This window comes from Falco naumanni, chromosome 15 (assembly GCF_017639655.2).
Source record: "Falco naumanni isolate bFalNau1 chromosome 15, bFalNau1.pat, whole genome shotgun sequence".
Classification (NCBI taxonomy): domain Eukaryota; kingdom Metazoa; phylum Chordata; class Aves; order Falconiformes; family Falconidae; genus Falco; species Falco naumanni.
The window spans coordinates 22,271,090-22,296,703 of NC_054068.1; the positions used below are offsets into that span (position 1 = coordinate 22,271,090).

At 44.6% G+C, this 25,614-nt stretch overlaps 1 protein-coding gene across 9 annotated transcripts in view; it reads right to left on the reverse strand.

The window, feature by feature from the left end:
- The window catches only part of RANBP10 (RAN binding protein 10), an 87,754-nt gene that overhangs the window by 28,463 nt on the left and 33,677 nt on the right, over positions 1 to 25,614 (reverse strand). For all 9 annotated transcript variants that reach the window (XM_040615664.1, XM_040615658.1, XM_040615657.1 and 6 more), the window contains 3 exons: positions 15,864 to 16,031; positions 8,203 to 8,225; positions 995 to 1,179 (listed from right to left, as the gene is read on the reverse strand). In XM_040615664.1, coding sequence (XP_040471598.1) covers positions 995 to 1,179; positions 8,203 to 8,225; positions 15,864 to 16,031 — 376 coding nt within the window. The remainder of the gene's footprint in view (positions 1 to 994; positions 1,180 to 8,202; positions 8,226 to 15,863; positions 16,032 to 25,614) is intronic.

Below are 25,614 nucleotides of genomic sequence, written 5' to 3' on the forward strand. Positions count from 1 at the left end.
GCTGCATCTATATCTCCTGGGGGAGACTAACCAGTATCAGGTGTTTAGGGAAAGAATATAATAAAAAGGTGAAACACAGAGCTATCTGTAATCAGAGAGAGAGGAGCAATCGGAGATAGAAGCAACAGCCACAGACTTGAGGGTTCAAAATAGAACTATGGAATTGGCCTCCATAAATTACTGTGAATATTTAAATGTGTATCTTTTAAAATCCACTTAAGCCACCACAACTTCTTGCAGCAGCAAATCCCTCAGTTTTATGTATTTTGTGGGAAAAAAAAAATAGTATTTTGTTTTTAAACCAGACGGTGCTTTTTCTCTAATTCTTGTGTTTTGAGAAAGAGTAAATAATCACCTTATAGTAATTTCATTAGAGTGGTGTAAATGACTGACAGGCAACTACAGTCCACCTCCCTCAGTTACCTGCTTCCAAGCTGTGGAGCCTTAATCAGCTCTGTCTTTCTTCAGGCAGAAGATACACCTGACCTCTGACAACTCTTTTCAATTGTTCTCATCATGTTCCACTCAATACTTTTTTGCAACGGGAAATGCATTCAACATTCAGAAATTTATAAAGTGCCATAATTGTGTTTTCAGTTTGGTTGGGTTTGGAAGCCTTTGGTTTAGGCTGTTTCTTGCTTTTTCATTTCTGAACTCAGCTGACTTACATACTGGCTTTTCTCCTATGTTAGTTTTTATGGTGTCCTCTCCACTCCCCTTCCTCCAAAGCATCACCTCAAAGTGTATGTTCTTCCATTCCTACAAGCTTTCATGCAGTCTTTGGCTGAAAACTTCTCCCATATCTTTTACATTTGAAACAGCAGCAATCTACACAGAAAGACTATTAAACAACAAAACAGAGGGTATAACAATTTGAGCAAAATGCACCAAACTGGCAATTTTTGCCATAAGAAAGCATAAATTAGCATAAAAAAAAAAGTATTTAAAGCCTAACAGAACATGGAAGAAGCTGAACACCAGAACAGTGACTTACTTCTGCAGCATGGCTTGCCACTCGCCTAGTCTGTCTCCTATGGGAAACCGCTTAATGGTGCTCTGAATCTTCGCTCGCCACTCCCTCATGTAGTCCTCAATGTCGAACACAAATGGCTGCTGCCCAAAGTTGGCATCGACTATCTCTCCTGGAGTCTGGAGACCCACTGTAGGGTAGAGATTTGACTGGGAAGGAAGAAAAAGAAACCTGTATTAAACCCAGCTTTCTCTTTCTGGTTCCAGTTACATAGTTTGGTAAGACAAAAGAGCTGCTCTTTAAATTGAAAAATGGAATGGAATAGGAAGGGGCAACAGCCCTTTAGGTACATCTCAAGGAACCCCATGACTTACTGTGCAGTTATTAAAAGTTATTGCATAAAACCAGAACAATGGGCTCGATCCCCCAGCAGCCTACGGTCAATGCCGTGACTGCTGTCTGTGGAGCCTTCACCTTCTGGCTTTGTTTTCTGCAGTTCTACTAAAGTTCAAGACCCAGCAGATAACAATAATAAAAAAAATGAAAGGGGCATCATCTCAATCAATAGATCTATGCGTCCTCCCCTGTTTCAATTGAATTCTCTTACTCCTTGGAAGATACCACCTGAATATTTTACATCTCTGTAGGATGGTAGTGAAGCTCTGAGGTTAGGTCTTTGACGATCTCAAGACAGCAAGCCATCCACACAAGAAATTCCACTACTGATAGACAAATTTAATTTTAAGAACAAGCATATGGATCCAAATGGAAGCTTTGACTCGACTCGCCACCAGAATATGGGGAAAAGAAAAAGGCGACCACTGTGAAAATACCTCTAAAATTCAGCCAATAATTCAGCTTCCAAAGATCTAATTGAAAACAGGTGGTCAAAGTCTAGCTTAGAAGTTATCTGAATTCAGGCTATTTTAAGAATAAGCTTATGGATACGAACTGAATCCCTGAGCCTACTGAAATGAGGGAAGAAAAAGAAATGTCATCAGAAAAGGTGCAGGGGTGCGTGGTTCTCATCATTCTGGATCACATTTTCAAAGAGAGTGTTCCATTCGCTGACATGTTACTTTTCTGGAGAACAAGTTACTCTTCTGTTTGCTACACAAACTTCATTAATTCTCTGCTTCAGAGCATCTGCTGGTAGCTTGCAGGGTTTAGGAAGAAACCTCTTCATGCCACTCACGAACTGTTTGGCATTGGTTTTTTTCACTTTGCTTTAACACACTGGAGGCTGACACAGCCAGAAACCAGGCGCTGGGCAAGGCACACAGATGCACGCAGTGAAACTGAAATCCGGAAGGTGCCTGGTTGTGGTGTCTTGCTCATGGCTGAACCCATGTCAGAGGTTAGATCAGTGGTGGTGCAGGTCTCTCTCTCTAGGTCAAATCAGACAGAACTACTACGGGTGGTTAGTCATCCTACAGAAAGTTAGGATGATTCTCTCCTCTACAGCAAGAGGCATGGGCTTTCCTTAAAATTACCTGGAAAAATTATTCAACTAATTCTTCACTATTGCAGAGACCTGAAATGTTGGCAACGTCTCCCCTTGAGACCTACTGCAGTTGTGAATTTTACTTTTTACTAACGGTATTAAGATTGTTACGAGGCAGAACTCAGCAGAATCCTAATTACATTGGCAAAAATAGAGCCAGCATGTCGTGGGAAGTGATTACTTCTCTCTGCGTTCACCGGCACAGCTACATCTGCAGTTCTGTCCTTGGTTCCCCTCCTCCACATCCTCAGGACAAGAAAGACTTTCACAGATGGGGTCCAGCAGAGCTCTGCTAAAATGGTCAGTAGGGCTGGAGGGCATGGCATAGAAGGAGAGGGTGAGCTTGGAGAAGAGAAGGCAAAAGGGAAAATTTAACTGTGTCTTTCGCTCCCAAAAGGGAGGTGAGAAAAAAAAGATGGAGACAGATTCTTCTCAAGGGTGTTCAGAGAAAGGCGCAAGCTGCAGCCAGGGAAATTCTGACAGGACATAAGGAAGAAATTCTTCTTTGTGAGGATAGTTAAGGACTGGAACAGGTTCCCAGAGAGTGCAGCATCTCTATCCTAGAGATTTCCAAAGCTCAGCTGATATGGTCCAGACCAACCTGCTCCACCTTTGAAATTATCAAATCTCAAAAAACAAAGAAAAAAAAATGAATCTATAAATACAGGCTGGAAACTGAGATCAGAATTCAGGATGACTGTATTGCTGCGGGCTCAGCACACCACCTCCTTTGCTATTCTCACACCAAGGAACTCACTGGGTTAGAGAGGTGTGCAAGGAAAATACAGCATGATACAGGAAAAGCCACCAGAGGAAAATGCCAAATATAAAGTCAGTCTCTCCCTTCTTTCAAATCTAGCTGACAAGGAATCTGAGAGATCAGATCTTTTCCACAGCCCACACTTAAGACTTTTTTATTAACTTAACTTTTTAGCATTATGAACCCAAGGACTTCCAAAGCCAGTAATCAGACACTCAAAATACTTGGAAGTTACAAATAAAAAAATCCTGTATTTTTCAGCCACTTTGGGGTATGTTTGTCTTTGAAGGGAAGCTGCCTACCCCCAATTTCTCTCAAATGATCTCAGAGTTAAAATTCCATTTTTCACATGTGGGATGTGTCTTCATTGCTCAGCAGCTGTTGGGAACTACATGTATCTCCACCACCCTGCCAGATGCAGGGAGACATCACCCCAGAGCCCACTGACCACGGCAGGTGCTCTCCCTGCCAAATTCTTATGGCACACCTTGCCCATGACATTGGGGACCTCTTGCCTCTGATGCCCGTGGCCAGCTGCTCACAACCCCCTAGTTAATCTTGACTTATTTTTTAACTCACTTGACCCTTTGCACCTCTGTAATTCCACCCGGGGCTCTTCCACATTCTGCTTTTTTACATTCCTTATTGTTTCAGCAAACCGCCAGGCAGGATAAGCCTGATACGGGCTTGTGTACATAAAGAGAGTTTGGTCTAAGCATTGACTTAAAAAGTGGAAAACTCCCTCTGTGGGATATTCACTTTTGCAAGCAGTTACTTCTGTATTAACTTCAGCCCGTGCTCAGCCAAAATCCAATTTTTTCCCCTCACTACATTTTCATACAAATGCAAACACTCTTTAGAGGGAAATGAAACAAGCTGAAGCAAATATGCTTCACTGCATGAGATCAATCCCAACAAAATGTGGTTTAAAACTGGAAGTATCCATTTCAACCTCCTAATATTGCAAATACTGCAAAATATTGTCCTCATCATTTGCCTCTGAAAGGGAAATTTTGCACTAAGCGCTGCAAGGAAGCAATTTCTAGACTGGTAATGTTTCAAGGGTGAAATTAATTCCTTGTGTAATCTCACTGACATGGCAACCCTAAATGTTACTTAAGCTTGAAGGGTGTAAAAGTAATGGGGCTTACTGGCCGAACTTCTCACTGACGTGCTCTACCAGTTAGCTTCAAAATCACACAGGCTGTAACGCCAGAAAAAGCTTCCACCCTACAGCCCCTCCCGAGGTGTTTCAGTAGGGAGGTGTGGGACAGAGCCAGAGCCAAAACCCACGTCAAGCTGCTCAAACCAGAGAACCTCAAGGGTCACTCGGGTAAGGCTGCTGCTTCCACTCCCGTCTGCAGTTACACTTGCAGGCTGCAGCTTTAGCAGGTGAAGAACACGGATTCCATTCTGTATCTCTCATATGACAGATGTTTTCTCTCCTTTACCTTATAATGAATGGATACTGTGTTTGAGCCTGCATCATAATGGTATATTAAAAATATCACTTGCAAGTTTCGTCAGCTTCAAATTTCCTACGACCTCCAGACTTTTACAGTATCTGACAATAGTCATTATATTTAAATCAAAAGTCTGTCTTGGGTTTGGCACCCCGTTCTTCAGGGAAGAGAAGTAACCCCAACCAGCCAGAAGAACAACCAAGAAGCCATGGACCGAGGGAGCAAAAAGGGCCAGAAAAGGAGAAAGAATACACAGGTGTCTGCAAGAGTGAGGGAAGAAGGCAGCAATTCAAGAGAAAAATATTGAAAAAGGAGGATGAGAATGATGGAAGCTGGGTGCAGGCACCCTTAGGATGAAGCTGCCAACACGGCAGCTGAGCCGGTTAGCACATGGAGAGGAAGCTCACCTCAGGAACAAGGCCAGGTGCAAGGTCCTGCACATGGGTTGAGGCAATCCCAGGCTCAAATACAGGCTGGGCAGAGAGCGGGTTAAGAGCAGCCTTACGGAGAAAGGCTTGGGGGTGTTGGCTGGTGAGAAACTCAACATGGCCCAGCAATGTGCGCTCACAGCCCAGAAAGCCACCAGTATCCTGGGCTGCAGCTCCAGCAGCGTGGCAAGCAGGGTGACGGAGGGGATTCACCTCTGCTCCGCTCTGGTGAGACCCCCCTGCAGTGCTGCATCCACCTCTGGGCCCCAACATAAGGACGTGGATCTGATGGAGCGGGTCCAGAGGAGGCCACACAGATGGTCCGAGGGCTGGAGCAGCTCTGCTGTGAGGACAGGCTGAGAGAGCTGGGGTTCTTCAGCCTGGAAAAGGCTCCAGGGAGACCCTAGAGCACCTTCCAGTACCTAAAGGGACCTGCAAGAAAGCTGGCAGGGGGTTGGAAGTAGATGTCTTTAAGATCCCTTCCAATCCAAACCGTTCTACGACATGATTCTATGATAGGAATGTCCAAAATCTACACAGAGGTAGAATTCTTCTGCCCTTCCTTGCATCCACAGCTAGGTGGTGAAATGACCCAATGAAGCTTCTCCTGCCCTCTTTTCAAAGAGAAATTATCTCATGGAGGATAGTTCTCAATAGCAGGAAGCCTACAGGGCATCCACTGTTCTCCTTCCTGGGCCAGAAAAAGTGTTATGGATTAGCTGCTGCTGTAAAAGCCAGAAGGAGATTTCCATGGAAAATAGCTCAGCAAACTGGCTGGTAAAAGGCACAGAGATGCCATTTAACCATTGGAGACCCCACCACAACAGCTGATCCCAAAACCCACTTAACCAAGACTTCTTCCAGTTTAACAGTAAAACGTCTCCTCTGCACACAACACACAGAAAAACAAGCATGAGATCCTGTATAGATGATCTGGTGAGATCAAGAAACAACAGGATGGGGAGATGCCCTGGGCTCAGGAGGGTTTTGAAGCATTTCAAGCATTGGAACAGGCTGCCCAGGGAGGTGGTGGAATCACCATCCCTGGAAGTGTTTAAAAAACATGTAGATGCGGTGCTTAGGGACATAGTTTAGTGGTGGACTTGGCAGTCCTGGGTTAATATCTGGACTTGACCTTAAAGATCTTTTCCAACCTAAATGATTCTATGATGCTATGAATTCAAGCTCAGCAGCACTGCAAGACCCCATTGCTGCAACAGCCTCTCTGCTTCCCCAACTGTTCATCCCCTGTTTGTGACAGAGACTCAACACTGGGGTGAACAGCCTACAAGTGCACATTAAATGTATACATCAACTCACTGTGCACTCCTGGATCAAAAGGATGCGAGTTAATCTAAGCAGGACAGGTAACTTCAGCCTGCCAAATGTGTGCTGCCAAGCTCTATGGCAACGCTTTAGCTGTAAACGACAAAACAACGGTATGTGTTTCAGATAGCTATTTTTGATTGGTGAGCCTAAACAGTAATTATCTATCCCAACATGAAGACTGCTCTCATCTCAGAAAGAGAAGCAGTCTAGCCAAAGGAGAAGACCAAGTGGTGAAAAAATTAGAAGGAATATGGTAAAACTGTTGACTTCTAATGCAATCTGTATCCAGAGGGGAAAAACAAAAGAGCACCTAAAACTAAGGGGTATATCACAGCAGCGGCTTCTTGGTATGGATGCAAAGTTGCCACAAGATCTCACTCTGAAAGGTTAATACTCATGGACAGATAAAATATTCTTCCTGTGAAACAACCCACAGAAAGAGGGTTTCTAGTTTAGAATATACCTCAGTGTTAGCAAGTTCAGAGAGTCTAGGAATCAAAAAAAAACCAAAAAACCCAACCCTGTATTGATAGCTGATGTGAAAAGGCAAATTAAATAACTCTAATGTCCTTCAGCACAGACACCGGCTGGGATGCAGGAGAGATCTGTAAAGCCATAAATTCCATTGGGAAGATGAGCAGGGAGTGCTAGTCATTATTTCTCACAACACAAAAATTAGAGGAACAAAATAAATGTTTTGGCAGGAGGTGCAAAGCAAAGAAAAGCAAGCTAGCTTGCACACGAGCTCTCTTGGAAGTCAGCCAGAAAATCAATCACTTTGGAGACCTAAACAAGTTATGGAAACCAAGAAATTTCTCAGAGGAAATTCCTTGGAGGAAATTAAGCACAAAGACAGGAGTGAAACCTCAGGGACAAGAAGTTCTATATATGAGAGAAACGGATGCAATGGATGTACTGGTGTATGCCTGACGTGGCTTTACCTTCTTTTCCTAAACACCTCCTCCTTGTCCAAGAACACTTGGCTCTGAAAAAGAGCAACTCATGATCCACCGTGGAAGTCATGCTTTCATAAGATCCAACCAGACGTTACTGCCTGGTGTAACTCAGCTGGTGTCCCTGCATTCAAGACCAACTCAGTACTGGGGCTAGTGAATCAGAGGAGTAACTATCAGCTACACATGGATGCCAAATACATTCCTCCTGCAATTCCATGAGCTGTTTAGTCATCATGGGTGGAGACTTTTCAGAAACCTGTGCAATGAGCACACACACTACAGCCAGCTAAGCCTGACCTTCATTCTCAGAAATACCCTTCCTTAACCACGCTGTAGTAAGGGAACAACTCCCGCCATGGCTGCAAAACTTGGAGGAGAGAGGAAGAAGCTGAGAATAACAACATCATACATTTTGGGGCTTTCTGATGATGGGACATGAGAGGCTACCCAATGACTTTGCATATATACTGCCCACAGTTGAAGATGCATTTCCGAAGACATTGACCTGTAATGAAGTTTGAATTCTTGCTTTAATTCTAGGAGAAGAAGCAACATACTCTTAGAGGTGGTGAGGAATGAGATGAGGCACGTGAGCGGACCGCAAACCCAGCCACAGGATTACGAAGTTTCCGAAAAAGAAGCATCCACATCAATCAGTAACGTGCATTACCATTTTTTTAACAGGGCATCAAACTGGGGGGGGGGGGGGGGGCAGGGAAAATCACACCCCCACACTTCCCCCTCCCTTCTGCTTGCATCCTTACTTAAAATACTGAAAATAGGTGTACTTACAGGGAGGTCTGTAAAGGCTATACCTGTGGGGGGAAAAATATTAGAATTAAAAAGACAAAGGATTTTTTCCCCTGCTTGGCTATATCTTCAACATGCTACAAAATGTTACTGCATTTCAATAAAACCCAGCTCTGACCCTGTATTTCACCATCTGTCATATTTAGAAGTAACTTCCCTCCCCAGTCCCCTCCCCTGTAAGGTTTTGCATCCGGAGAAAGGTTCAGGGAAAATCCTAAATGTTTTGACATTTCTGGAAGAGATGTGATTTTCTAAAAAGCAGCTCCTCTTTTCTTTGCTTCTCCCTCTGTTACTATGATGGAGTTAGTTTTCAAGAAAGCTTTAGAAACAGAGTTCTACTGTAACATTACTTCAGTTTAGGCTGTAACTAGCTCTTCTTACCATCCAGAGAGACAGGAATGAACGAACATTCAACGCTTTGCATTACAGCTGGGGAACAGCCTTGCAGCAAGACCAAGCTGCAGGCAGGAGCACACTGTGCAAAGAACAGCTTCATCCTCAACTGCATTGCTACAGCTCCAAACATAAGAGATGGGGGAAAAGCGGTATTTAAGCAGAGCCAGCCACGGCTGAGGATGGTCAACGGAGCTGTGGCCAGAGACAGCGCTCAGCTCAGGCAGGCCACCCCTGGGCACAGCTCCGCGCCTGGCTCGGATGGGAGCTGCCGTGCAGCGGAGGTGCCTCTCCTCCCTCTCCCGCAGCATCTCCCGCGGGGGGATCCAGCAGCCGGGCAGCAGCACAGTGAGATGGATGGGCCAGCGACAGCAGCTCTGACCCACAGGACTGGGGCCATCCTCACAGGTGGAAACTGCTCCGTGCCCTGCTCACCTCAGCAGGCCGGGCTGAATGCACGTGCTAAGTAACAGCCTCGCAGGAGTCAGTCTGGGAGCTGCAGTCCTGCCCCACGCGTGATCCCAGCAATGCTTTGTGTCTCCAGCCAGCAGACAGCTGGTACCCACACCAGTATGCCCAGTTCTCGCACACGTCCCACCTCTCAGCCACGCAGCAGGCCCTCCTGCCCGGCACTTGAAAACACACTACAGCCGGCACAGAAGCAAGAGCACAGACTTCTCCGTTCTTAATGTTAGGACTATTTTAACCAATGCCTGCAACGCAATGTCACCAGATCAGCCTGGAATGTTGACTTCAACCAATTTTAGGAGTCAACGTAGGAAACAAATAGTTACTATTCAAACCAGGACAGATCCAAAATCAAATTCTCGGAGAAAAAAATTTCTGAATATTTTAATAAATAAATAAATACATAGGCAATATGGTTTAATTAACATCATGGCAGTTTGGACCTTGTCTGTTGAGTACCCTCTCCACAACCCAACCAAAAACTGGGTATACAGGCGATGCTGGAATACCTGGCTGAGAAAAACATTCAGTAAGCATTACTCTCACTCTGTCACTTTTCCCAAACATCGCTCCTCCCTCAAACCTGTTTTTCACTTTGCACTTGTTTTGCTCAGCTGGATGTTACACCAGAAAGAGGCCAACCTCTCCGAGTCTGCCATCCAGTGGAGCCCTTCTCTGCCCCCCAGCATCACTCAGAGCCAAAGGTGGCCCAGCTTGTGCAGCGGTACGGCTGGGAGCTGTACCCAGCACATGGACAAGTGTATGATTTTTGAGCAGACTGGATGGGTGGAAAATTGGCTGGGCTGTCAGGATCGAAGGGCTGTGATCAGCAGCTCAAAGTCCAAGTGTGGCCCCTCAGGGATCGATGGTAGTGCCAATACAGTTCAATGTTTTTACTGATGACCTGGATGATGGGACAGCATGCACTTTCAGCAGGCTTACAGATGTCACCAAACAGGACAGGGGACAATACACTGGAGGGCACACTGCTGTTCAGAAGAACCGCAACAGACTGGAGAAATGGTTCAGACAAACCTCACAAAGCTCAACAAAATCAACTGAAGAGCCCTTCCACCAGGCTGTAATATTCCCAGAAAACAGGACAAGCTGGGCCTGACTGGGGAGAAAGCAGAGCTGCTGAAAAGGATGCAGGGGGTCCTGCTGGGCAGTAGAGCAGAAGTCAACAGTGGGTCCTTGCAGTGAAGCTGGTCAACCACGTCCTGAGCTGCATTAGTAAGAGTGTAGGTTAAAGGAAGGGATTGCTCCCTCCTCTGCAACACTTGTGAGTTTGAACGTGGAGTATGATGTCCACCTTTGGTTCCCCAATACAAGACAGACAGCGAGACTGGAGTGAGTCCAGCAGAGGCCAACAAGATGAAGAGAGGCTAAGGGAAAAGACGTTGTCCAGTCTTAAAAACATTAGGGAAGACACTTATTGCTGCCTACAGCTACCTTATGAGAGGGTACAAAAAGGACAGAGATAAACTTTTCTCAGAGATGCATAGTTACAGGAGACAGGAGGCAAAAGAGACAATTTACAACATGGGAAATTCTCATTAGATATTATTGGGAAAAAAATCAGTATCAATGTGGTCAAACACTGAACCAGGGAACTAACAAAAGCTCCCTGGGGGATCTCCATTCTTGGGAGACAGCAAAAATTTGATGAGTTTCTGAGTAATGTGATCTAGTTGGTCCTGTTTTCAGCAGGGTGTTGAATGCATGACCTCCAGAAATCCCTCTCAACGACAAGTACTCTATGATTCTGTAAAGAAACTTATTAGATTCCCTTTACATTAAGGCACTGTACGCTTTAATCCCTGTTACCTTTGTGCGTACAGAACTAGATCTGTTGCACAAGTATGTCTGCCTAGAGAGTTCATCCTGAACCTGCACTGCTACACATCTGCATCCAACAAAGTCAACAGCAGAAAGTGAAAGAATCACAGCTCTAACTGGGCAGATGAATTTGAAACTGTATTTTTTCTCTGCAGCACCTCCAAAGCCTGGATCCTATTTAAAATAGGAAACTTCATAAATGTAAAGACATAAGAACCGAACAGCTCAAGAGGCCAGGAAGCAAGAGCAAGTGTGTGAAAAGCCTCTCCTGTAAGTCCACGACGTTAACGCGATTATCAGGGCAGTGATATACAGACATTCAATGGAGGTTCAGTGCTGGGGCACAGTGTGATCAACACCTTTACCTGCCATCTGATCGAAGGACTTCCACCTTTCCATGACTTAACATGTACTTATACACGTTCCCATGCATACAACATGCTCATGGACCTTCCAGCCCAACTCTATTCTCCACCCAGCAACAATCCTGTCTGCCTCACAGCTGGCTATCTTCTTCACAATACATTTCAGAATTCAATTTGCCCAAGACATCACACGTTTGGGTGATCAGCCACAGCACTCCATTTCCTATATGGCAGGGTACTCCTCCAACAGCTGTTCAAGTGACTGTAATTAAGAGAGCGCATAAGCAGTGCCGATGGCTTGCAATAAACAGCAACACAATGAGCAAGATGGGCATCCTAAGAGTAGACTAGGAAATGTCAGCCCATGAAATACTTGAACACTTCTACAACTTGCTGCTGAGGAGAAGCACTATAAAAATTACACAGCTCGCTGTGTGCTCTTGGAAATATTCTCCAATCAAGCCGCTTGGGTAACATTGTTCTTACAGAGACAAGGCTACAGCCAAGTTTGGTATTTTCCATTCATTTCAAATTCAGTTCATCTTCAGTCTTGTTTTAAACTTCCCAATGCTTTTGCTCTCTGCAAACTCTGAAGGTTTAGGGACAAACCCATTAAACCCAGCATGGACATCTATGTGTCTCTGTTACAGGCAGATTTCTTCCTTATCCCTAATGTTCCTGTTAGTCTCTAAACCGGTTGCAGAAATTTTACTTTACAGGTTAACTCGGTCTTTCCCAGTGCCTGCACTAAAACTCAGACTGCAGGAAGCTTTCTATGCCAAGACTTCAGACGGTTGCATGCTCTTTTTATAGCCCTGCTGCTCCATTTACCACGGTCTGCTGTCAAAGCCAGAGACCTGAAACACTCCTACATTAGTTCCTGAGCAAACTCATCCAATTAATCCCAGAGGCCTGTAGCAGTCATTCCCTCACGTCCTGCATCCAAGAGTCTCTGCTTAATGGCTGGAGCCCCAACATTTCTCACATTTCTCTCTCTCTCTCTCCTAATTCACTCTCACCACACTTCTAGCCACACCTCATCATGGTTTTACTGTCAGGACTCTGCTCAGAACTTGTCAAAAGCATTTTGTCAGCAGTCAGAAGACATTCAAGGCATCTTCCAGAACAGAGAATTAAAACTATATTCGATGTTAAACCATCTTCATGTGATGTCTCCAAACAAAGTTCAAGACTTAGCTCCAACCAGAACATGCAGAATTTGTGATGGCCAAGAAAACAGCTCTTATACAGTGCTCCTCATGGATCTGATTAAATGGAAAAGTACGGAGACAATGGAAGTCAACATTAAGCAACAGAAGAAACTGCAAGGAAAACAAAGAGGGAGTGTCTAATGAACAGATAAAAGGAGAGGATTGAAATGGTGAAGAGATAATATAATCTTTAGGGAAAGACAAAGCTACGATAATTCCATTAAAAGCAAGACAAATTCAAAATGCCCAGAGGCAGGGCCCTGAAACCCTGCTGTCAAACTAACTGGCAGCACAAAGGGGCCGATTAGTCTCATAAATATTTTTGGTATCTGCAGCAGGATTACACAATGACCTCATTTCCTAAGAGGAGATATACATAGCTTCTGTGGCTTTGTCAGGGAAGATGAAGAAAAAGCACATTCATTCCCTTCCTGGTAAACCTTGGGTTTGCACAACACAGAAATGAGATTCTATTCTCAGGTTAGCATCAAATATCATGACGGTCTGCTACTCTCTAGTACTTCCATCGCTGTCTCTTCTAAACACATCATCTCTCCTCTTTGAATACAACCATTATGCTACTATAGCTCAAAGAGAAGCTGGTAGACAAATAAACCAGTTGTGAACACTCAGGAGAGTCTCTTACCCGCAATTCTCTCATACATCTCATGTCTTGTACTCTAATCTTGAAGAGCCCAAGAGGAGGATACTCAGGAGACAGCAATGCTTATATCCAAAGCTGTTCTCTAAGCATGGTGTAATTTAATTCCCTTCCTTCCCTGTTTCTTCCCACCGGCACTGTTCAGTGCTGGGGCAGACTGCTCCCCTAGGGATCACTCAATGTCCGATTAGAAAACCCAAGCCTTCCACCCAACACCCCCCCCCCATCTTTGACGGAAGAGGGATGTTAAAAATCAAGAAAGGAAGATCAGGTAACTTAGTTCTGTAAACACCTCTGAATGTCCCCAGCAAAACAAATCTGAGCAGGACACGAGGCAACGAGTCGGTGGTAATGACATAATGCGTTACAGAAGCTCCTTGTTTGGCTCCATCTGCCCGGACACCCGGGCACAACACAGCCCTGGGAACCAGGGATGGAGCACAGTACAACTTCTCAACCAACACCCCTTCTACTCTGCAGACTCCTGGTCTCTAAAAAGAAATTAAATTTCAAATGTATTGATTTGTATTGATTAAATAGAAGACCTGGCCTCTTCCTGACTATTAGGCTTTTGTTGTGATGAAAAGTAACAGCACTGTCAGGCTAAAAAAATAGTGAAGCTGAAAAACCATCCGCACAAACAAAGGAAAACAGCCAGAAAGGCACAGCAGAAATCACTACACTACTTCTGTGTAAATACACACTAAAAATCAAGGACAGCAACTAAACGGAGAGATGTTGTGAAACCTTTTTAACTATTTCAGCACCTTAGTCACTGTTGTATGATGAACTTGTCTCATTCCTAAGCAACAACTGCTCTAGACCATCAGCTGTTGCTTTCACATCTCTGCTTATCTTCCAAGTTCTGGACTGACAAGGGCAATGTCCACAGATGAGTTAAATTTAGAATAATCCAGCTATTAGAAAACTGGGCAATAAACTAATACCTATGCACTACAGATGACTCCTCATGTCTCCACTAGTGACTGATCTTAACTAGGAGACCCCCAGCATCACGCATGGTCTGGCTGATACAGTTATTTCAAAAAAAGAAGCCAGATCAGACACTCAACTCTGAGAAGCTCCTCACTGGGTTTCTGATCAAGACTTCATTTATAAAATTAGAACGCTAAAAAATCTCAAAGGATGCTCAAAGATTATTTTTTTCCATTCAGGGCTGGAGAGCCCTTCACAGAATCACAGCATGGTCGGGGCTGGAAGGGACCCCTGGAGCCCCCCCAGCCCAGCCCCTGCTGAAGCAGCTCTCCCAGAGCGGGCTGCACAGAGCTGCATCCAGGCAGGTTTGAATGCCTCCAGAGAAGCAGAGCCCACAGCCTCTCTGGGCAGCCTGTGCCAGGGCTCCGTCACCCTCAAGGTAAAGTTCTTCTTCCTCATATTCAGAAGGAACTTCTTGTGTTGCCGTTTGTGCCCGCTGCCCCTCGTCCTGTCGCTGGGTGCCACTGAAAAGAGCCTGGCCCCGTCCTCCTGACACTGGCCCTTGAGATATTTGCAGGCATTGATGAGGTCCCCTCTCAGCCTTCCCTTCCCCAGGCTGAACAGCCCCAGCTCTCTCAGCCTTTCCTCCTAGGACAGATGCTCCAATCCCTTCATCATCTCAGCAGCCCTTTGTTGGACTCTCTCCAGTATGTCCATGTCTCTCAATACTGGAGAGTCTAGTACTTTTCTCCCCGAGAGCTCACTAGAAATTACGCATTCTCCAGGCACACTGCACTCCAATCCCACTCCCTCCTTCAGCCCAGCCAGTAACACAGAAAAACTTTTTTTTAAAAGTTAGGGTTTTTTTTTTTAAACCTTAAGATTTTTGTTTTGTGTTAAGTGTTTTGAGTGGGGTATTTTTCTACCAGATTCTTCATCTTGAATTCAACAAACTAGAATCGATACAGCAAAGAGAAGCAAAGGAAAGGAGTGCTCGTCCCTGCCAAACCAAATGAGTTCCAGCACAAAAAGTGAGATGAACTTAGAAATTTACTGCATCGCTTCTGTGACAAAAAAAAAAAAATGACAAGAATTTGTCTGGGGTGGAGAGTATGTCATCCAAAGGAAAGATACTTCAGGTGAAAATGGCCACAAGTTTCTATTTTAGACAAATCAGGTAGGACTGGAAAAAAATTGTGAGGTATTCCTTTGGGTAAAATTTTGAAGTCTGCAACTTTAGGGGAACTGCTGAACAGCTGTGGAATGAACCATATTATAGGTCAGTGCTCAAGTAAGACTGCTTATGCTGAACTATAATGTCTGTCTTTGGGAAAGCCTGGACCAACATGTTAAGGCTTACAGATGGACAAGTCCCTTTAAAAATGAGAAGACAGTGGCTTTGTAAGTAGTTGAATATTACACTAACTAAACTTCCCACTTCTTTATTTCCCTGTTGCCCAGCCATCACCCATCTTATCCAACCTCCCACTGGTTGGGCAGCAGCAGAGGAAAGGAGAAGCAGCTGGGGATGCAATCCTAACCTGCCTAAACAAATCAAGCAGCATAGAAACCATTTTGCATACTGGAAGTATTTATGTCTTGGAGCCAGTTTACAACTCCTGACGGCTGCTGAGTGCTCTTTTTCTCTCTCCCATTTCTTAAATCTTACCCACAGACGTGGGACAAGAGTTACAACACGCAATAAGTATTGAACAGCAGCAATAAGAAGGCAGGAGCATCCCCCTCCTGAGAACACCCTGCTTTGCTTACCTAAACTGTGGCCATTTTTTGTGTAGAAGCAGGTATTGTTGATAAGGTTGACACAGCAGCCGATCACATCTCCAGTGGTGAATGTAGGGCCATAGGGCTGTCCTGTCCCCGAAGAACAGAAGGAGTGCCCATCGTCACCGTGGTACCCATAAGAGTGTTTATCCCATCCTGCGAAAGACAAGACAAAAGAACAGGTCAGCCGCTAAGCCAATTAAGCAGAAAGACATGGTAACTACAGCTCTCAGGTCGCAATTTTCTGGTAGGAAATTTGAAATTTTGATTCCCACTCCTGATTCATCGCAGTATTAATTTTCACATACCAGTAACTGAAAACAGATTAATGGTCATCAATCATAACACACCATTTGGATTTTAACCTCATTTGTCCCTTACGAGAAGTAATAAAAAGAAAAGATTGCCAAAAGTCATTTTGACAAAGACAAATATTTTTTTGTTTTAAAAAAAAACATTAAACCCCTGTTTCTGTTTTACCTTGCCTGCGGTGAAACAAGCTCTCTTTGTAAAACATTTGTGTTTGCCACTAACACAATCTTCCAGCAAAAGCATTTAATAAAATAATTCTCAGCTAACTGCAGCTTCGTCTGTAAGCACAGCTCACAGGCATAACCAAATGACTAGATGCAATTTTTGCATTCCCACATTTACATTTCCCTTCTAACAGTTGATAAGGGTTTCTGTGTTCCCCTTGGGCAACAACATTTCCCATTCTGTGGACAGCTTAAAACACAACCCTTAAATGTCAATGGACAATTTTCAAAGTGGTCAATTCTAACAGTATCTTTTATTTCTTCTGCCAGAATCACTGTGCCTAGAGTTAAAGCCAGGCTCAGAGACCACACCCTGCCTTTTCTTATTTTTCCATGAGGTGCCTTATTGCACCTTGCTCTTTTCTACATCTCACAGTAACTCCATCATTCTGAGTTCCCAATTTTGTTCTGTTCTACCCCAATTCTGTTGTAAATTCCTTTGTGAATTTCCTACATTTAGAAATTCCAGATAAAACTGTTAACTATTGCGAAGAGGAGAGATTAATCCATCCTTTTAAAGCTGAAGTGTTCCTCAGGCAACAGATTGGTCTTCTCTTTTCAGGACTCTGATCTCCTTCTTGCAGAGGAGAGGACAGTGCTCCCTGGTTGTGGCCACGGAGTGATTCAGTGAATGCCACCTGAATCTACTAACCTGTGCTTGCCAACTTCGGTTGCCACTACTGCTCAGGATGGCTTATCCTTGTCTCTTAGGAGAGCAGCTGTGGCAGGTGGAGAGTCATGAGGAACAGTCCTCTTACCAGAGAGTTTAAAGAAAGCATGACATGCTCCGTCTTATAAGACTTCCAGAAGAATCTGGATTTTCTCCAGCTCTTTGGAGCATTCCTATAAATTGCACAATGAAAACCACATCTCACAGAGATTTACTTCTATCAAAAAACCTGAGGCAGACACAACATTAATAACAACCACCTGTGTTTTAAATAGATATGGTTGGATCCTTAGGTAGACTGTGCCAACCGAAGGGGAAGCAAAAGAAGGTGCTTTGACCATCTACTGACCTGATACAGCCTAAGGGTAGTGCAGAATCTGTTAAATGTGGAGCAATGGTTTTGGCAAAAGGACTACAGAAGAAATGCAAAGACCATGAGAGATAAGGGGTTAAAAAATAGAAAGCGCACATCCTGCAACAAGCCAAAAAAAAGCCTGAGCACGCTGCAAACCACAGAGACAAGCCCTGGGGAGGTGGGCTGGAGCACTTCTGCAAGCCGCGATTTTCCTACAAAAAAAACCAACATGAGGGCACTAGAAATTTGATCCTGTAAAATGGTGCTCGGCTACATGTACTTGGGTACCTTACCATCAGTGGACCCACATGCTCAGGGTTTCTCAGAAAAGTGTGAAGCATTTGGTGTATGCTCAAGGCCCTCCATTTATTGCACCGCACCACATGAATGCCAATGGGGAAGTCACAGAATGGGGCAAGACTGGAACATGCCACGGTCCAAGATTTTGGACCTCAGGGCAAAATTTGGGAGTGAAAAGTGTGCAGAAAATCCTAGTCTAGCAATGGTGAATCATCTCCTCTGTTAAGTCCCACACATGCACAGGAACAGACTGAGATGTCCCAAGAGCCAGCTCTGCCTTCCCTCGGACCAGCTCCAAACCAGCTGTTGACAGTAGCACCAGTCCTGTTCAATATCTACATGAAAGACAGGGACAACAGCACAGACAGCACCCTCAGCAAGCTCAAAACCAATGCCAAAACAAAGGAGGGAGTGATAGGGGCTCTAGAGTCTGTTGTCAGACTTCCACCCCTGTAAGGCTCCATCCAGTAAAAATATCACTGTAATACTGAGTTTTTAACACTGTGGCTCTCTTCCACAATCTCTTTTATTTTCTCTGCTGCTGGCCTGTGAAAGGCTGCCATCGCTGGTCTATTATTTTAGTTTCCCCAAAACCAGACCTGTAACATGTGTGTCAGTTCAGAACTTCTCTAATGAAGCTGTTCATAACTTCAGATGGAAACTCTAATCAATTTATCTCCTAAATTACTTAATAGTACAATCCAAGTACAAACTTCTAGCTCTTCAGCATACAAAACATTCCTGGCACTACAAAGCATTAATAAGGACTTGTCATCAGTTCCATGTAAGTAGTCAGATGCTTACACGCCATGCACTAGGTAAGGCTACCATGAGAAATGCAACAGCACGTCCAACTGTGAGGATAATTTCACAAAATACTTGTGCCAATGCAGACACTTCAGGTTCTGTAGTATAAGAAAAAAAGGTTTCATTATCTACAGATCACAACTGATCCTACTGCAATAAACCCTCCTCCTGCTCCTGTAAGACTTGCGCTTCACAGTATTGGTACTTGCTGTACCACCAAAGTTAGCAACAAACCCATTGATGAGATAAACTCCAATGAGAAGTGACTGAATAAAGGCTTTGATGACAGTGTGGAATTTGCTACAGTACCTGGAGAAAGCTTTATTTGAATCTTAATTCTCCACAGTCAATGACTAACATCACTGGTTAAGGAAATCTCGCTCACCCATCACTTCGCTAATGATATGCAGAGTTAACTTTTTCAGCTCAAATGTTGTATAGTGCTGTACCTAGACCTGACACAACACTAAGTGCTTTAAATCTAGACCCAGCCTTATCAAATCACCATGGTAATCTTAAAAAAACCAAGCCACATTCGTTTGAGAGAACTTACTGTATTCACCATAAACATAAGTTGAGCGGTGTTAATTACATGTCTAACCTTTAGTTATTTATTGATCAAATAATGTATCGGTATTTCTAAAATTCTGTCCAGAATAAACATGAGGGCAATAGCATACAAGTCATTCCAGCACTGGCTAGCTTCTGCCAGTCTTTTGAAATTTCCTAATAATCTGGATTAAAAATAACAATCAGCATTTCTAATAGTTCTAGGTCAATGTTATCTGGGCCTAGTGATTGAAATAGAATATCCCTATCAAACGCGTTTGGCATTATCTTGGACCACCGGCAGAGTGGGGAGTAACTCACCACATGCATTTGCAAATCCATCCTCCAACTTCTGCCAAGCACAAAACCACTTGCTGAAAACTTGGGACTTTTCTGCATCATTAACAATTTTCTATCGCCACCTAGTAATAGGTCTGTGACATTACAACCTTTACTTCGACTCCTACGACACCGTTTGCACCTTCAGTTACTCCTTTGCAAAAATCTAATGCTGCTTCAACAAGCGCTGAATCACCCTTCCTATATGCCTTCCCCACGCTTCCATCTGCAAATTCTCCGGACGTTTCAACCTTTGTACCACTTGTACTCAAGTACTTCCAGAAGCCACTGTTGGGACCCAGAAGGCAGAGATGAGATGTTATTGACATCTTCTTAAAAAGGCTGGCCATATGGGACACGGGGTCAACCCGTAACCTCTTCAAGAGGTGAGACAGCACAAGGCTAGGACGTGCATGGCGTTACCGCCTCACGACCACCCGCAGCACACAGACATGCTGAGCCAGATGGAGATTCTGTTCACTTGGTACTCCTCAAAGGATTTTCTTTCCATGAAATGGTTCAATCTTCCTTTAGGCACATGTAAACATTCATACCATCCACAGTATCCTGCAGCAAGGAGTTTTACACCATTACTGCAAGCTGCCGGAAAACATGCCTCTGCTACCTGTATTTAATCCACTGTAGCTCTTGCACTGGAGGAGATGGCAAACCATGTATTCAGACTCTCCAGAACATACATCATTGTATAGACCTCTACAGAATCCCCCATAACCATACTTTCTCCAGACTGATGACTACTGGCTTATTTAGCTCTTTCCTCCATTTCTGACCATCATCATCCAAACCTCTTCTGGATTTACAGTGTTGCTTTTGAGAAGGCAGCTGAAGGTGCACCATGGAGAAGGGAAGCTGGCTGTAGTTGCTCTCTGTACTGTTCCCTAGCCCTCCGTGAGTTAATCCTAGCATTTTCCCCTTTACTAGCCTTTTTACCACTGAACTGATGTTTCCACAGAGCTATTGTAATCACTCCAAAATGCATCATCACTCTTGTGACAATGCTCTCTCTGCACAGATTCTCATCTGCCGTCTCGCTGCCGGTGCCCTCAGCCTCAGCTCGCTCCCACAGCTCCTCTCCAGCACCTCTCACCTCAGCACCCTCAGCAGCTCACAATCCTCAACTGCCCGAACATCCAGGGCTAGTGAGGTGCAGGCAGCTGCTTCTAAGAAAACCCCGGGATGGCCCATGCACGAACAGTTTCTCACCAGTAACTCCTTCCAGCAAGGCCGTGTGGTTTAAATAACAAACCATTTCAGTCTCTTGGCAATAGCTGACATCTAGAGCAATGGACACTTCACACCTACGTGCAGCTGACCAAGACTAAAAATTCTCAAACGCAAGCGCAGATACCTTACAAAATTTCAGAAGTCTGAGCAAGATTGGAGAATGCTTTTCCTTTTCTTATAAAAAGGAGATCACGGACCCCTGAAGTACCATACCCTATAGAATGAAATCTAGTGAGCGAGAGTGACTGGAAAGTCCACTTAGCACAGTTCTCTCATTCCTCCCTTTTCCTTCCCCATCCTCTCTTCAAAAGCATGAAAATAATTTTGAAGAGGGGAGACAGGCACAGAACAGAGAGGATTTGGTCACCTGGCCAACGGCAGTGATCAAAGCAGAACCTGAACATCCTGACTCCCAAGGCTCCCATTTTGACTACTGCTCATTTTACCACTGCATTTTGACCATGCAAATACACAGCCAGAACCAGGCAGGACCACAGCAGCTAGTGAACAAAAAGAGGTTAAAATGACATCCCTCTGAATCGAACACTTTGACTCCCAAACCCCAAATATATGTATAGCATCTATTAACAGCCAGACAGATACAGAACAGCTCAGATTAATTGCACAATCAGGCAATGGGAAGACAGAAAAACAGAAATCACGAGGTTCTGGGCTTGGGAGGACATTTTCATATGTTCAGCACCAAACTGAAGTTCTGTTTGGCCTGCTAACAAGACATAGCAGATATGTTGATCTTCTTGGCAGACTATCTTGTTCCCAACACACAGTGAAAAAAAATGAACAGCAAGTTCCATCGCTGCTGCTTGATAAACAGGCCAGAATTATGCAATGCCAGACCACGTGGCAGAAAAGACTTGAGTTACTTCAGGACACAGTTACAGGGTCAACTCATAAATGTTCACTCTTAAGTGAGTATTGGTGTTAGATGAAGTGTGCTACCAGTACCTGAACTGTCCTATATCCATTCCTGTCCAATCCCACCTCGTCCGTGCAATGTCAGCCCTGCTTCACTCTTGACCTTTTTGGCAGACCCCATGATGGGCCCAGCTTCTCTATCTGAGATCAGGCTCTGCCTCACAGCACAGCAACTGGGAAGCGCCACTCTTGGGCTGGGACACCATTTTTACCTCCTAGCACTGTGAAAATAACACAGCATTTTAGCTTTCCATGTCCGGAGTGCCAGCGATGTACACTGAACTCCTAGTAGGCACTAGGTACAACTGGCATCATGGCTACATCGCACATTTAGGAACACCAGGACCGAAATACACTGCTCAACTCTGGAAGCAGTAGCATCAGCCCATATACAACACAGAGGCAGAGCAATGCAGATGCCCTGATGGAAATAACCAAGAGCAGTACTTTCATTATATCTTTGCTGGCCTGTGGTTTCTTCCGCAGAGCACACGGAAGAAAGCAAACTGATGACATGCCCCTGTGCATCAAGGTTCAAACATGCCAGACTTGCCAGTGGGCAGAGGGGAACAGAGAAGGCAACATGCACAGGGAGGCGCACTGAGCTCTCTCCTGACGGCACACCAAAGGACAGACGTGCAAGGCCTAGGGACCATGGAAAAGATGGTTGTTCCAGTAAGCTGATGCCTCAGACTTTTCCTACTCTGCCACTTGCCAGGCTTAAAATGATGGCAGACAGATGGGCTTTATCATTGACACATGGACCATGCACACTCCAGGGGAGAAACACGTTCCACTGCAGCTCAGACCATACAGTCAAGGTAATCAGTACCTGGTGCACAAGCTGCTGCAACGGGCAGGGCCTTGCTCACAACAAATTCAGTGGTCACCTGTCCTGCAATTAAGAAAACCTGAAACACGAAGTAGTAAGTAATATTGGTGAAGTATGCATTCAGCCATATGAAGAGCAGGTGGAAGTTCCTCAGAATCTGAAGATTTGTAAATAGGGTTTGCACCTACTGTATCCCGAGTAATGTGATAGTTTGGAAGCTTACTCTTCAGGACAGACTCCAGAGACTGCTCAGCAGTCCACACAGTGTCTACATCTTCCTGAATTTTACTTACTTTCTTTTGTATTTTGAAACACTTTTTACTTCTCTTCTTCATTTCCCTGTTCTTGTCCAGTATTTTGCTGGTGACATTCCTCTTCCCACTCCTCTGGCCAGCAACACTAGCTTCCCACAGCTGCCCATGCAAGGGCAAGTAGTGTGCAAACACTACTGCAGACGGACAAGAACTTGTGTCAACACACCGAAATAAACCAAACAAAATACTTTTAATAAGATTTATTGAATCCAAAGTCCAGCAGAAACAGGCGTACAAACTTTGCTTGTTAGAGTGCTTGGGGAATGGGATGCTGAGGGTGAAGCCAGCTCCAGGGCGCAGAGTCCCTGCTGGACCACGTTCTGGCTGGAGGCTGGACCCCTTCCATGCACTGTGCAGCGCAGGCTGCTGTTGCTCAGCCAGCTACAGGTCTTTGGCAGCAGCACAGCACGTCAGTGGAGGGGAAGGTACATTAAACAGAGGCTGAACAGATGAATATGGTGCAAGAAGTAGGATGCTGCTGTTCAGGGCTGCTCCTACAATGTCCTGGGCAGAGCAGCCCCAGGCAGGCACTAGTGTCGGAGAGGACAGGACAAAAACAAGTATGGGGAAGAAGCTGTTACCACAGCAGAAGCAGAACCACCCTCTAGTGACTGCTCTACCCACCTTCCAGCAGACTGGGTTCTGCCAGCGGACGTGCCTTTGGTGTATGTTAGCCCAGAGCAGTGAAAGCATGCCTTTGCCCCTAGCAAAGAGGAGGCTGAGCAAGCCCCTGTGCTCCTACAGCCTCAGAAGCTAAAGGCCTGGGCAAGAAAAGCCTGTTGCCCCAGCTGCAGAATCTCTCAGCTGTCGTTCAGTTTTATAGCATTTGTGCCAAACCATATAAAGTTGCACAAATATCAGATGCTTGGGTGAAAGCAAGGAGGTAGCCTGTATTTCTTCATTCAACCATGCCTCAGAATCAAATCAACTATTAATGTTGCAACATCTTTCTGTTTCCATCACCAGCCTAAAAAAATAGCTGCTCAGTGGCCACAGCAACCTATGCTATAGATTTGGGGTGGTGGGAATACGAGAAGCACGGTCTTGGCATGGAACAACTGTCTAGGTACAGTCACAACACCAGCTGCAGGACAGGAATAGGACCAGCAAACAGCGTGCTTAGCATACTACAGCATCTTCCTGGCAGAACTTCAAGGGACTGGACATCTGCCCAGAACATGTCAAGGAAAAAAAAATAGTCCCTAAACCCCACTCACCTACAGACACCAGGAAATGAAGAAGCCCTAGCCAGTAATACCCCATTTTTTTTCTTTCTCATAACAGCTTCTTCTTCTTCTTCTTCAAGGTGGCAAAATGACTTTGGATGCAGAAGCAGCCCAAACACCGCACTACAGGACCAATGCATACACAGAAAAAACCCCTCACTTTACTCCATGGAGGACAAACTTCCTAAAGTAGGGGCTGGGCACGCTCAGGTCCCATAGTCTTTGTAGTAGCACATGGAACCATGTACAAGGTGCTGGTGCAGTGTACCACACCACTGCACACCACTAACGAGGCACTGCTGTACAGTGGCCTCCCTTGCACCCCAGTTCCCAGCAGATTAGGCAGATCCATCCAGGGCCAGCTGGGACCCTACAGAGCAACATCAGATGACGCTAATCAAAAAGCGCAGAACTTCTGGCAGGCCTGGCTATAGGTTTGGCTCAGAGACTCTTGCATGTTTTTGAATAAGTATGTGCAACAATAAAAAAGACAAAGCTCAGGGAAAATCATCATGGCAGGACGACTTAATGTGGCGAGCATCCAAAGGAGAGGGAAAAAAGGAAAAAAAAAAAACCAAAAAAGAAATCACAGCATCTCTCTCATATTAACAGAGAGCAGGAACAAAAGGACACAGTGACCCCAAAGATCAAAAAGACTCCAAGAAAAGACAGCTAAAAAGGCCTGCAAGAGTTTGGGAGATCCAGTAGCACACAGGCACTAACAAGCACTGCCTGATCCACCACAGAAAGTAATACTGTAATATTTCCCTTTTAACAATATTGATTTGGCATGGTGATTTTTAAACCAGATCAGCAACTCCTGCCATTAGACAACTACTGCATGTTAACTAGCCTTCAAAACAACATCAAACCACAGTCTACGCTTAATTATATAAAGTGACACTACCCATTGACTCATAAGAGGAAAAACAAAACCAGAAGGCTCTGGATGGCTGCAATACAGGGAATACCTTGTCAACAGGAATGGTCTGTTCCGCCTGCCCCAGAGATTTGTTAATGAATCCATTTCACTATTACTTAGCATGCACTTCACCACAGAATAATCAAGAGAAAAATCCTACCTCCTTAAATGAATAAAGAAGGCAAGCCCTCCTAATGTATAAGCCTGATGTGTCATCTTCTGCCAGTCAACACACGATCAGTTTTTCCTATACCAGAGAGGTCAAGATGCACTACATGCCATTTGTAGCTCCATAAAGGGCACAACGTGGTTAAAGTACAGCTACAAAATATGTTGGTTCTATCTATAAAGGCAAGGCTCAAAAAGCTCTCTAGCACGATCAGGTCACCACTGTACTATGATACCTACTATATTCCCTGACACACCACACTGGAGGGAGTAGGGAGAAGAGCAGTGGTGCAAAACAATGTAGGATAGGGATGAAAAATAAAAAGTCAGATGAGTTTTGCCATTTATCTATTAAGTGGCAGGGGCAAAGAACAAGTTGGATACAAAAGCTTATCACATACACAGGCTTCAAATCTCATCACAAAAAATAATTCACATGTTCATTTACAGGTCAACTTTTCAAGTTTAGGCTGACGGGCAAGAAAACCTTTATAAAATATTAAGACACCTCCAGAAAAATCTTGCAAGGTAATGGGCAAG